At 44.7% G+C, this 14,153-nt stretch overlaps 1 protein-coding gene across 1 annotated transcript in view; it reads right to left on the reverse strand.

The window, feature by feature from the left end:
* SEMA3C (semaphorin 3C) overlaps window positions 1–14,153 on the reverse strand; it is a 145,138-nt gene that overhangs the window by 64,553 nt on the left and 66,432 nt on the right. Inside the window, exons 4-5 of the mRNA XM_079993655.1 lie at window positions 8,131–8,193; window positions 1,772–1,891 (exon numbers count right to left, since the gene is read on the reverse strand). Coding sequence (XP_079849781.1) covers window positions 1,772–1,891; window positions 8,131–8,193 — 183 coding nt within the window. The remainder of the gene's footprint in view (window positions 1–1,771; window positions 1,892–8,130; window positions 8,194–14,153) is intronic.

Below are 14,153 nucleotides of genomic sequence, written 5' to 3' on the forward strand. Positions count from 1 at the left end.
CCCGTGGGAAACATAACAGCAATGCTGTCTGTGGAATGTAAACATTGTCTTGTGACAAGCCTTTCGCTGCACAGTGAAGAGAGCAGAAACCAACACCTGCTACTGGAGCGGAATCCTTGGCCACAATAATGTGATATGAATGAGGCAAAAATAATAAGGCCTAGCCTTCTCTAGCCCACCTTTGATGGCTAGATGTTCAGTGCCAGCTGCCACGCAGAGACATGTGTTATAGCTAGGAATGGAAGGATATGCCATTTTTGTTCTCCCCTTTCTCAGTTTCCCAACACAGTTCTCCACATTTGGCAGCAATTTGTGTGTGTGTGTTTTTTTTAATCTCCATGAAAATACAGCAGCATTTTAGTGTAAATTTCCCCAAAGAAACACATATTTATATGCAGTTTTCACAAATGTACACGTTTTTGTAAGCATTTTTTCTTAATATAATGAACTTTTGTCTGCTATTTTCTGCTAAAGGCTTTCTTTTTGTGCACCCTTTCCCCTAGGTCATGTGTTTTGCAAACTTTGGTTGGAAAGCTGCATCACAATAATTTGGATAAGTGCGAAGGGTGCCTATGCATTTTGTTTTGGAAAATGCACATTTGATCAATTCAGCTTTCCGTGTATACTGCATCAAATTGCTTCCCCATCCCTAGCTATGGCAAGGTGGGCTCTCAGTCCAGTTTCATGCAGGTGATGAAGGGAGGTGGGCAGTAGAAGAAGAAGCTGGTGAAAAGGGGTGACAGAGAGAGAAAAGGGGTATGGGAGAAAGAGAGAGAAAAGGAAGGGGCTCTGCCCATTGCTGGCTCTGATCCTGCCAATGCTGGTATGTCCCTTCCCCAGATAGATTATCCTCAAGGAAAAGGTGGCCTTCAATGGAAAAAAGGTTGCCAGTGTTATAGCGTTAGGAGAGATTCTAGCTCTGCAGATAAAGCAAAAGAAATTGCTTTTCAGCCTCTTTTTCTTTCTCTCCCTTTTCACCTGGAAAAACAGCCTTTCACCTATGAAAAACGATGGCATTACTTGCTGATAAGCAGTGCAATTTTCTCACTAGTCTTGCTAAAAATAAATCCCCTCTGTTCTGCTAATTAGGCCCATACATGCAAAGGGGGGGGGGGAGAGGCTCACATTAAACCCCGATACTCCATATGCTGTTGTTGGCCTGCACCATCCCAGCAAGGAAAGTGGAAGGCTAACAGTCCAGTGCCTAACAAACTCCAGACGCCTGAGGCAGCAGTTTATTTAATCAATGGATCACAGGCATGCAGCTCAGGAGACAGGCGCGCTGAAGCTCAATTCCAGAACGCTCAAGATGCGTATCTATATTTTGCCACTTAAGAGCACCACTATTTCCTCCTCACTGCGAAATCTTGCATTTGATTGTAAATTAATTACGCCAACAAAAAGTGTCTGCTGGGTGCAAGCTTGTTGAAGAATAAATTGAAGGTTCCTTTAAAAATGGGGCAAGATTCCTCTCACATTAGTTTCAAGCTGCGATGGGGAGGGAGAAAGCGATGCCTTTCGTCACCCAGTGCGAAGCGCCCCTCCGTCTTTTCGGCAATTTTTAACAGAGGTGTTGAGAAAGGGGTGAAAGTATTTGCAGGCATGGGGGGGGGGGAGCTCACAGCTCAGTGCCAAAGCAACTGGGCAAGTCTTGCTGCATCTCACTGTGCTGCTGACAAAAAGAGGAGGGGCACTGAAACCACCGCAGAGCAGCACTAGGAAGTCTTCCACCCAGCCAACTCACACACCACTAGTTGACTGGCATACTCACCTCTGCCCTTCGCCCTCGGTTGAGATATGCACACACAGGGCTAAACGCGCCACTTCCACAAACATATAAATGGGTGCGGTTGAATGTCTGTATCACACGAACAAAGTTGCCGCAACCGTGCTGCAGAGGGAACAAGAAAACAAACAAAAGGGGGTTGTAAATCTGCTCCCAGAGGTGACTGATTTCCACTGGGACCATAGGAGCCAACTTCCAGGGGCTGTGGGGGCTTCAACCCCCCACAAAAAATATTTGAGGGGGCTGGGCCCCCACAAAGTCGATGGGCATTCCCGTTCAAATGGCGTGCATGTGCTGCATCATGTGATCGATTATGCGGGGTGGTGCTTACCTGGGCTCCCACAATATTTTATTCAAGTTGGCAGCCCTGACTGGGACTGACGGGTGAAACATTCGGGAGCCCACCAGCAGGTGGAGCCAGAGCCAATGGCAGACAGAACCAACCAACTCTAATTTTGCCCCTGTCCTCCTCCCTGCTGAATTCCACAAGTGGCATCACTGAGACTACAGAGGAGGAACCTGAAGGACAGCGCCACCCTCTGGACTGCTTGTTAGTAATAAGGCAGGCAGCTGGAGGGTGGCTGAAGGCAGACTCACGTTGGTGGGGCAGTGGCCCATTTGTCCTAATGGACCAACCTACACTACTTGCTCCCCAGTACCATAGACAGGAACCATACTACCTTAAGGCATAAGGAAGAGGAGCAGAATAGGTGCTCTAACAGATGCCTCCCAGATTATGGACTTGACTTGGCATACTAGGTGGCACAAGATTGGCTAACCCTGTGGCTAAGGAGCCACAAAATTCTCAGCGCCACCTGTAGATCAGGATCTGGACACTGACAGTTTCCATACAACGTTCCTATCTGCGGTAACCAAGTCCAACTCGTTGACAGCTATACTTGTACATGAGGACTTACCAGAAGAACCATTACAGTTGAGAATTGGTATACATGCACATCATAAATGAAAGGCAATGGCTGAGATAGCCTCTGAAGAACTTAAAGCAAAACAAAACAAGATCTCTCCTTTTCCCTTTTTGGCTCTTGCTATCACTTTGAGGCTGGAAGTGTCAGCAACATGTTAATAGTCCTTTCTTGTCCAGACAGAGCCAACCCCACCCCACCCTCCAGTATCGAAAGCCTGGCATGCTTGTAGCATAGGCCCCAGTAAACATGAAATATTTAGCCACATTTTCAACATGTGGCAAGGTTTTCAAAGCCACACTCATAGGGAAAAACTGTAAACCAGTAGTTGACTGATCCAAGTTCTGATCTCTTTCCTTCCTGCTATACTTTCACATTCTTCCTCATTCTACCTTTCAGGAGCCTGAAATGTGCCTTAGTACACAGATGTTTCCTTTCCAGATGTGATGCTATGGAGGACCCATGAGTGGGCCCGTATGCCAGTTGTCAGTGCATCACATTCATGTTCCATTCTACATTCCATTCCATTCCATTCCATTGCACTTGTTTTACACGACACCCAGATATGGACGTGTAGATTAGTTAAGCAAATTCAATTATAATTTTGCTGGCCCTCCCTCATAGATCTGTTCTGTCCCATTTGGCTTCCCTTTGGCTTTTTTATTTTTTAAAAAAACCTTCCAGCTAGTCTCTGTTGCTCCTCAGCATCTCATGCATCCTGGAATGTCCACAGACAAATGTCCATTAGGACATCTTCTATGGGTATTCTGTGAAGCATGGAAGGCCGAAGGCTGCCTGGAGAACACCAAAGGGCAGTGAAGGATCTTATTTTAAATTAAAAGAAAGCTTTAACTTTACAACTTGTTAAAAAAAACTAAACAAAAACATATCCACTGTTCTTTGGCACCCTGCTGCCAGTCTCCCTGCTAGATGCACATAGAATCCTCTTTGTAGAAGTACAACTTAGCTTCCCAGAAGTTTGCATCATTGACCCCCAGTGATTCTTACTTCTGGGAAAGTGTGTACAGAAATGCAGCCTAAGTCTCATGCAAAATTCAGCCACATATTGCTCTCCCTTGAATGCTGACTTCATTAATGACATACAGCATACCACTAAATTCAAATAAACATTCTTAATATATAAAGTACATTGCATTTTGCACAGTATGGGGAAATACTGGAGCTTGGTATATATGATGTATTAGACTGTTATAGTCATCTGGGAAGGGAAGCAGATACCATGCTAACATTTTCAACGCTAATTTAATTAAACAGAAATCACTTGAATCCATTACTGGTGACATTTTAATGGAAAATGCTACGCTCCATTATGCTCTGCAGATCCAATATTTTCTTCCCTTGAGAAGTGTGGATCAAGATAAGATCAAAATGGAAAAAGTATTTGCCGTATACTCCTTTTAATTACAAGTCCACAACCAAATGAATCCTTATTAGAACATAGCATAATATGCTATTATTTAATTAAGATTAGAAATTGTGCACCTTATTCAAATGCTGGTGGAAAAAAATACCTGATACAACACCTAGATACAGTGGTGCCTTGCAAGACAAACGCCTCGCAAAACGAAAAACTTTGCAAGAAGAAAGCCCATAGGGAAATCTCCGGGGACCTCTTTAAAATGCTGGCGGTGGGGAGCAAAGCCTTTCGCCCCCCTTCGGCCTTCAGAAGAGGTCCAGGAAGGCCGGCGGGGGCCGAAAGGCTTTGCTCCCCACCGCCAGCATTTTAAAAGCAGTCCGGGATAGCAGGGAAGCGCGCTGCTTCTGAAGGCCGGCGGGGGGCAAAAGTCTTTGCTCCCCCCCGCCTGCCTTCCCCGGATAGCAGAGAAGCGCAGCACGTTTCTCCGCTATCCCGGACGGCTTTTGAAGGGAGGCGGGGGGGAGCAAAGACTTTCGCCCACCGCCTGCTTTCAGAAGACCTCCGCTGTCCCGGGGGCTTTTAAAATGCTGGCGGTCGGCAGCGAAGCCCTCCTGTCCCCGGAGCTTGCGGGGCGGGAGGTGGGGAGAAGGGCTTTTCTTCCCACCGCCAGCCTTCAGAACAGCCTTCTGAAGGCTGGCAGTGGGAAGAAAAACCCTTGGTCCCCCCCCCCCCCCCAGCCTTCAGAAGAGGTCGGGGGACAGACTGTCCCCGGACCTGGTCTGAAGGCGGTTTCCATAGGAACGCATTGATTGATTTTCAATGCATTCCTATGGGAAATCGTGCTTCGCAAGACGAAAAACTCGCAAGAAGAAAAAACTTGTGGAACGAATTAATTTCGTCTTGCGAGGCACCACTGTATATTTAATGGATCAACATAGAAGCCCTTTCTGAGCTGCCACCTAGATGCATCACAAACAATTATTTATTTGGGGGCTGGAAAACTTTGACCAATCAAGTGGAATTTATTATTTATTTATTTATTTATTTATTTATTTATTTATTATAAATAAATAATTATTATAAATTTATTTATTATTAATAAATAAATTTATTTATTTATTATTTCTAAGTCATAAATAAGATGCGGGTGGCGCTGTGGGTCGGCGGTTTGAATCCCCACGACAGGGTGAGCTCCCGTTGCTCGGTCCCTGCTCCTGCCAACCTAGCAGTTCGAAAGCACCTCAAAGTGCAAGTAGATAAATAGGAACCACCCCGGCAGGAAGGTAAATGGCGTTTCCGTGCGCTGCTCTGGTTTCGCCAGAAGCGGCTTAGTCATGCTGGCCACATGACCTGGAAGCTGTATGCCGGCTCCCTCGGCCAATAAAGCGAGATGAGCGCGCAACCCCAGAGTCATCTGCGACTGGACCTAACAGTCAGGGGTCCCTTTACCATTTACCTATTTCTAAGTCCACCCTTTAGCACCAAAACAGTTCTCTAGATAACTTACAAAATATAAAAACAACAATCCAATCCATGGAAAACTGTATCAACAGATAAAATAAGTTGGACCACTCCAAGAGGAATAGTAAAAGACTATGAGAGGGATCAAAAATCCCATTCAGTCAAGAACTTCAAATGTCTTCTCAGATGGACAAGTTTTAGTAGTCATCTAAAGGCAGCTGTGATTGCTGCTGTAGATTTGCAACTTCATGGCACCGTTCTCCATTTATATATTTACATAATTATTTAAATTATTAATTAAATTTGTATACCACCTGTCAGAGCTGCCCAAGGTCCCACCTCACAAAGGACCAACGCCAGTTCGTTGTTATATACAAAAGTCTTTATTGAAGTTCAGTTTCGATTTCAAAGCCGTGGCGCGCAGCTCTACGTCTCGACTCTAGACCGCTGAAGCTCCGTCTGAATCTCCTCCCCCCCAGACACCAGTTTAAGACTCTAGCCTTGCTCCACCTCTTCCTTTGCTCTTTCCTCCTCTGGGTCCGCCTGTCCGCTGGGGTCTTGCCCTTTCTAGACTCTTCTGACGCTGAGTCCCCTGAGTCTTCCCCCTGCCTCCGGCGGGCTTTAGGACCTGGTTCCCAATCCGGGTTTTCTGCTGTCCCGTGCGCCTGTACATTCGAACTTGGCGCGCGCGCCCAGCCGGCAACCTTCCTCCTGACCGTTACACTGCTCCTGTCACTGCTTCCCCCTTCGGGGAGGCTAGCTGGACCTGACTTCCCCTCCGTTCCCTCACTCTGCGATGGGGGTGTGGCCAGCCCTGACTCATCTTCTCTCCCTGCTGGAGGAGACGCTGGCCCTGATACATGGGACTCTTCCCCCCCCCACTACGCTCTGGTGGGGGAGCTGGTCCTGATCTCCCGCTGCTGCTTTGGGAGTCCCCGCTGGCCCCTTGCTTCTGGTGTGTCCCCCCTGGGACCCCCCTTGCCCTGGCCCTCGGCGCCCCCCTCTGGGAATCTTCTGATTCGCTGGAGAAGCTCATGGAATCTCTCGGGCCACTTTCATACTCCCCTACGCTGCCCTCAGATTCTTCCCCTTCGCTCTCCATTTCCTCTCTCCCCTGTGCCTCTGCTCCTGAGCCCCTGACACCACCTTTCATCCAAAGATCCCTGGGTATTTCACAACAGAAAGATAGAAAATGAGAATACAAAATACACAATGAAACAAAAGCAAACCAATAATTCCCCTCTTACAAACACATTTTAAAAGCCATAGAATGTTAACCAGCAGAATGCCTGTCTGAAGAGAAACCTTTTCACCTGGTGCCTAAGGATCTATAATGAAGGCACCAGGTGAGCCTCCCTAGGGAGAGCATTCCACAGATGGGGAGCCACTGCATAATTTTTAATTCATTTAATAAAATCTTTGTACCACTCCATCATCAAAACCTATGAGATCTACCTACAATATAAAATAAATTAAAATTGCTGATATTTAAAACTGTTAGCCTATTTCCTCTCTCAAAAATGTATACAAAACCAAAAGTTTCAAAATATACATTATAAAATAAGATAACGCTTAAAAATCCAGGTAAAATTTAAATGCCTGGGTAGGCTTGCTTGAACAAATAAGTTTTTGGCAAGTGTTGAAAACAGCACCGTGAAGGTGCCTGGCTAATATCAATGGGCAAGGAGTTATTTTCTTAGGGTTCCTTATCTTTGAGCCAGACCGCCTCCTTAGAGTTCTTTCTTTGTCAGAGCAGTCTCTCAAATAGAGGACAGCTTCAGATCGAGAACTGCCCTCTGTAGAACTGGCCACCCTACTTGCACTTGGCACACTGAAATCATTTATTGTTATAGCTGCTGCTAATATAATTTCCAAGTGCCTTTTCCCAAGTATTGCCTGAGGTGATGTACAAGTTATTAAGCTCGTAACAATTAAAGGAGTGGTTTGTTCGTTTGAGCAAGAATCACTCTGAGATTTGGAAGAGGTAATTGGCTCAGCAGATGGTTCTCGTGCAGGATTCTTGCTTTGACTCCAGTAACAGTCGTGCCACATTTACCTGCGTTAAGGAAGTTCTGCTTTTTTTCAGGCATCTGTTCAAAATGTTGCTTTATAAAACCAATAAAAGAGTCTTTATGATCAAGCAGTAAGTGCTGTTGGAATGTACAGGGATTATTATTTTTTTCCATACAAAAGGCTGCTTGTACCATCTGGGAGTCTGTCCAGGCACTTACATTAGCATTAGCTCAACAGTCTGCACTATATTCTCTAGGAGATACGCAGAGCAAGCCTTATTAATGATATCCATCACTAGCAACAAGGTAAGCAAGAAATGGGTTTCCTTTTTTAAAAGGGAAAAAAAAAATGTCCTGAACATAAGCAATGTGCTCATTTTTCCAGACATCAGGAGGGAGATCCAGGCTGTGTCAATATCTTGCCTGATTCAGAATTTTGCATGACTGTTTCAGCCTGCAGAGTATTCAATGAAAAGACGCCTCTTCCGCTATGCTTTTGGCTGCACCCAAGGCGCTCTTTCTCGGTAGCCAAACATTTAATTAAAAAAAAGGGGGGGGGGAAATACTTACTGTAGGATCTTTGCCAGCCATTTTGCACTCATCAACTTTGGTTGTTGATGCTGGCCAGAATATCTGTGTGGAAAGAAAATACATACATATACAAATATGAATTACATAATATTCAATGCACATTTAAAAGGGTTGGGGAAATTTATCATTTCCACCTTGTTCAAACTACCACACGGCCTGCAAGGCATGCCTAAACTCGCAAGATCAATATTTTCAGACCTGTGTTGCTGGGGAAAGTATTTTATCCAAGTTTTTCTTGCTCAGAGAAACTCTGAGCAAGCAAGCCTCCCACAATGCTGGGTTAGTTCAGTAACAACTGATAAAATGCATCCCAAATAGATCGTTTTAGTTACAAGCTGGCGTACGTTACAGCCTTCCAGAAAGTAGGACTTTTGAAGTTAATGGGTTTGTCATCTGAAGCTGGTGCAGGTCTTGCAAGCCTGTGCCATGAGGAAGACACTTATTGGATCTGCCTTAACATTTGTTAACCTGATTACAGCAAGGATGAAGGGTTCCCAAATTGTAGCATGGGGCCAGTTCACATCCCCACCCAAATATGAATTGTTGGTTGGGGTGGAGGGGGGCACACACCTTCCCCCACCATCTGCATAAGGCACCATGTGACCTGGATACCTTTCCCCACCGTTCAAGGTTTGGGTGAAAACATGTGGATGAAAACTATGCATGCACAATTTTTGGCTTCTCATTTCTTGCTCTGTAACACAGTATCCACTGAGACAGTGGAATGAAATTTGGCACACACATTCAGAACTCAAGCTCTCCATTTCAAGATGTATAAGCTCACATAGTGCCCATAAGGTCCTTCCACTGTAGGTCAATGGGATTGTTCTACCTGGGTAAGTGAATGAACCAGTCTATCGCAAGCTTCCTCGAGAGTAGGAAAGATTGTGGACTGTGCCACTCAATTTCACCTATCAACAAAATCTGAAGTAGATTGGAAGATCCTTCCGAGTTGAAACGTCTGCAGGGATTTCAAAGGAAACTAACAAGAATTTTTATCAGGCCTCTGGAGTTTTTCAGAATGTAGAAAGAAGCTATATCTTGGTTCCAACAAACGTGACCTAAAGCACAAAAGCTGAGCCCAGTCAAAGTTCTGCCTCATCAGAACATTCTGCCTAGCCAAAACATCTGTGGGGAAGTCAAAGTAGTGATTAAATTTGGGAACTAGGTCAGGATATCTATGCTCTGCAGCATAAAAATGTTAATCAAATAAAATGAGAGAGAAAAACTAGATGGGTTGGCAAGAACCTTTACGGCAGTGATGGCTGAACTCGGTCCTCCAGCTGTTTGGGGACTACAATTCCCATCATCCCTGACCCCTGGTCCTGTTAGCTAGGGATGATGGGAGTTGTAGTCCAAAAACAGCTGGAGGGCCAAGTTCGGCCATCACTGCTTTAGAGGTTTTCAGATCAAGCACCCTTCAAAAGCACAAAGCTCACACGTATGACCTGCAACAAAATGTCACATGAGGAGTGCTGCTGTTAGGATTCTAGCCACTCCATTTCACGCCCAGCAGCCAATTTTCTGTGCTCCCCACTCCTTTCATCAGTTGAGACCTATTTTCAAAATACCCCAGGCGCCAGGCACGTTTCGTGACTGGAACGGGACCAATTGCAACCATGTGGTGATGGACATCTCCATCTGGCTGGCCTCTCCAGAAAAGTACATGGTTCACCTCCCTCCTCCGTTAATCCCTACAACAACCCTGTGAGGTAAGTTAAGAGGCTGTGACTGGCCCAAGCTAGATGGAAGTTACCTCCTATGTGTGGTGTGCAAATGCCGTTTTGGCTACAACATGTATGTCAGAAACAGAGGGAATGATGGTATCTCTTCTATTTATCTCTCCAACTGCAATGGGGACCTTCTGTCCATATCACACTGACTGTAAGGATGTCTTTTGGGTGTTCTGTTTCCTGCCTTTTAAGATAGACATGAAAAGTAAGTTGATTGAAGCAATGGAACAGCTTGGACCTCCCTTGAAAATGCCTAAACCTCCTCAGGGAAGCTGACCTCCCACATTGAGAATCCCAGAAAAATATAAAGTTGCCCTCTGACCTTTGGTGTTGTTAGGAGTGGAACTGAAGGCAAATGAGAATAATCAGACATAAATATTTTTTAAATGATTGCACAAAGTTTGGTTGTTGTTATTGTTGTTTTTAACATGGACGCTGCTCATTTCTTTCAAAGTCTAGATCAACTATGTGCAAAAATGCTTCAAAATGAGGCTGATGTCGAAGAGTTTCTTTTTGGATGCCAAAGTATAACACAGGGTGTCACATAAGAAAATATGCTCCACTAAGCTTCCAGCTGAACTGAGCCCAAGAGCTTTAGTTAATTTCTAGATAAACATCTCAGCTTCAGAAGAATCCTCAACCAGCACACACCCAAAATCAGAACAATGGAGGGTTCATCTCTCTAGCAGGCTCCAGTTTAGACAGGCAGTAGAGAAAAATATATTTCCAAGCAGTCAGAAGGCAAACTCTTCATGTCATGCACATGATAATGCTTGCATTTGATGAAAGAAAGAAAGAAAGAAATGTTGTAAAAACGGCTTTTTGTATTTTATCTTATGGTATGCCACTTTGATAACCACTGGCTGTGAACTGGATTATAAATTTGTAAAGCAAATAAGTAGTAAATAATAATAATCCATTGTCATAAGCAGCATCACATGTCTGCTGTAGAATGCAGCAACATCTGGAGGTTCTCCACACCTGCTATAGAAGGAGACCTTAAAAATCCTTTTTTGAGGGTTCCATGTGCTTTCTCAGCAATCTTTATACCAAAATCTGTACTTGATCAGGCTGATACTAAAAGGACAATGTCTACATTTATCGAATTAAATTTTAATATTTTCTTCACCACTATCATATGTTTTATCCCTCAGAATGGTAGATTTTTATTGTTGTTGTTTATTTATTAATTTCAGAAGAAGAAAAAGATAATACCCGTTACCCTCAAGCTTGAAATCTAAAAAGTCATGACACAAAGGGGGAAAAGAGAGGAAGGGGAAAGGAAAAATGAAAACTATGGCCTTGGTTGTAAAGAACACCAAGTAAAGAACAGTTAGATAGGATGTGAAAACAGATAAGAGTAGCAAAGAAGCACAGTTTCCATGAATAATGAGCAAGTGTCAGTTCTTTATGACTGTTGGACATATTCCAGTGTGTAGCAGTCTAATGTCTGGTGATGGTATACCCTGCCAATAATATACAGAGCTACAGCTTCATTTACTGTGTCTATAAAGTTGGGTAGCAATTATCTGGATTCCGGTTCACTCTGTGATGTTTCAGCAAATTCTGCTCAGACAATTCCACAGAAAATAAATCCCTAATTTCTTTAATCGATTTAGCACTGTCAGTGTGACAACATTTTTTCCAGTGAGATGTTAAAGGGGGATTAGTGAGTGAAGTAAGGACCTGCATGTGGTTGTTCCAAAATCCAGATACTAGGATACAGCCTCAAGCCACACATGCTAACGTAGGAGAATGAATAAGGAGCCAAGAAGCATATTATAGAAAGACAATTTCTGTGCTTAGAAAGTCAGGAAACTGCTCGTAATTGCTAACACTGTCTTTAAAAGTCAAGACTCCTCTTTGTTCCATGGGATTAGTTTGAGTGCTGTACCAAAGCATTTCTTGAAAATTTTCCTCCCCTGCTTAATAAATTTTTATTTTTCTGCTGTATTTTCAGGGAAGCATACGAGTTTCTTTATAGTCATAGTGGATGCAGATTGTGGGAACAATCCCTATTTTTGGAAGACTTTAAAGATGCCTTTTTAAAATGTTGCTGGCATGTCCATTAATGTCATTTCCGTCAGGCGTCCTCATTGCCAGATAACACATGTTGATGAATTTGTTTGTAGCTAACTTGTAATATGTGCAATCAGATCCACCGTGGTGTTAAACACTGTTAACTAAAAATAAAGAAAACTCTACTGCCAGCTTACTAACACTCCCTGCCTCAGAAGCCAGGGCAGGACATGGTATTGCAGAGCAAATAAATATAGTGTGATGCAAAGACATGGGACACGGGTGGCACTGTGGTCTAAACCACTGAGCCTAGGGCTTGCCAATCGGAAGGTCAGCAGTTTGAATCCCCACGATGGGGTGAGCTCCCAGCTCCTGCCAACCTAGCAGTTTGAAAGCACGTCAAAGTGCAAGTAGATAGATAGGTACCGCTCCGGCGGGAAGGTAAACGGCATTTCTGTGCACTGCTCTTGTTTTGCCAGAAGCGGCTTAGTCATGCTGGCCGCATGACCTGGAAAAACTGTCTGGAGACAAACGTTGGCTCCCTTGGCCAGTAAAGCAAGATAAGCGCTGCAACCCCAGAGTCGTTCACAACTGGACTTAACTGTCAGGGGTCCTTTACCTTTTTTTAATGCAAAGACAAGAGCCTTCAGGAGCGTGCAATAGAAAGTGAGGGACTATTTTGGGAGCAATTCTTGGTGTGGTAAATACACAAATGTGTCCCTGTTTTGCATCTGTGAAATAAGGAAGAGTATTTTCTCTGCTGCCCATGATATGATTTCGTAGCCCAGTGAAGAGCAGTAGGAAAAAGACCCAGCATCTTCAAAAACTATAGTTGGGCTACTCTCAGGATGCAAGCCACCTGGAACGATCCAACTCCTGCTGCCTGTCCTGGGACTCCTTTTAAATTAGTTTAAACCACGTTGTTAACTCTTCATCACTGATGATCTGGTACTGAGCAGTTTCCAGTCGCCATCTGAGTTTTGCCTTAAATGTTCCTGACATTGTCATTTCAGGACAATGTCAGAACAATGTTCCACCTTCCAAGGGTGGAAGATGGCCACCATCAAAAAGCATGGCAGCCACTATACTACTGAGTTTACCTCTATTTGGAGTCTACCAGTCATTTTCCTTCTCATGGCAAGTTAAGCGGAGGTAAAAGAAGTACCAACTTTGTTTGGAAAGGTGGAGAATGTGCATTCACAGGTTGTACTTGGAAGAACTGGAGAGCAAATTTCCAGGGAGGAATTGCACATCCCCAGGGGGAAAACTGCAATTAAGAGGCCATGTGATTTTGCCTCCTACAAGTTTCATGGACTGGTTGGACACAGAAGAACGGTGGGAGGAACCAGCGGGGAGGAACCAGGTCCAGGGGCTTTTTGTGTAGGAAGTAAAAGGCTCAGAGTCTGGGGAATGGTGGTGAGATGATGAGTGGTCAGAGGGAGAAGACTGGGAGGAGGTGTCAGAAGCTGAAGGGGTAACAGGGCTTAGTGAGCTGGGTGAGTTTGTGGCAGGGAGCAATCCAGAATCAGAGGCAGAAGCAGGGGAGGAGAGCGGTCAAGAGGCAAAGATGAGTCAGGCTAGTGATGAGGAATGGATCTCCCCCTCCTTCTGAGAAAACCTCCCCACTCCCCTGGTCTCCCAGAACCAGAAGAGGCATGAAGAGGGTGAAGGATAGGTTGACTTCATGCGGGTGCAGTCTCTGATTGCTCGGGGAAAACACTCGAGATGAGGGGACTTTCAGTCTCAGCAACTGATCCATTATCTGCTGTGCTCATTAGGTGTGTCCGCCAGATCAGATTCTTGCTAATAAAGAGTTAACTCCAACTTGCACAGTGTGATTTACTGCAGGCTCACTCTTTTCCCAGATGCAGCTGAGCTTTTCAAAGCAGCATCCTGAGAAGCCAGTAGACATGTTTCCCTGCTAGTTTACCTAAAGAGCTCCTTTAATGAGGTGCACTTGGGGGAAAAAGACTGCTGCTGAGAGACATCCTTACACAGGGATCCTCCTGCTCTGAAAGGCTTTCACCCTCCATACTCAGCAGCTGTTTCTCTGGCCATGGTTTGTCTTCACCAGCTGCTACCTCATCCCTTTCCCCTAAGACTAGAGTCTTTTGTTGTTGTTTTGAACAACAAGGTAGCAGTCAGTGGTCAGGTATGAGTAGACTTAAGGAGATGAACCTGCTTAGGGTGGGCTGTCCTCACCTAGATTCTCCTTATAATAATCTGAGTGGGGTGTTCACATAGCCAGCA

The sequence above is a fragment of the Podarcis cretensis genome (assembly GCF_951804945.1).
Source record: "Podarcis cretensis genome assembly, chromosome: 10".
NCBI lineage: Eukaryota > Metazoa > Chordata > Lepidosauria > Squamata > Lacertidae > Podarcis > Podarcis cretensis.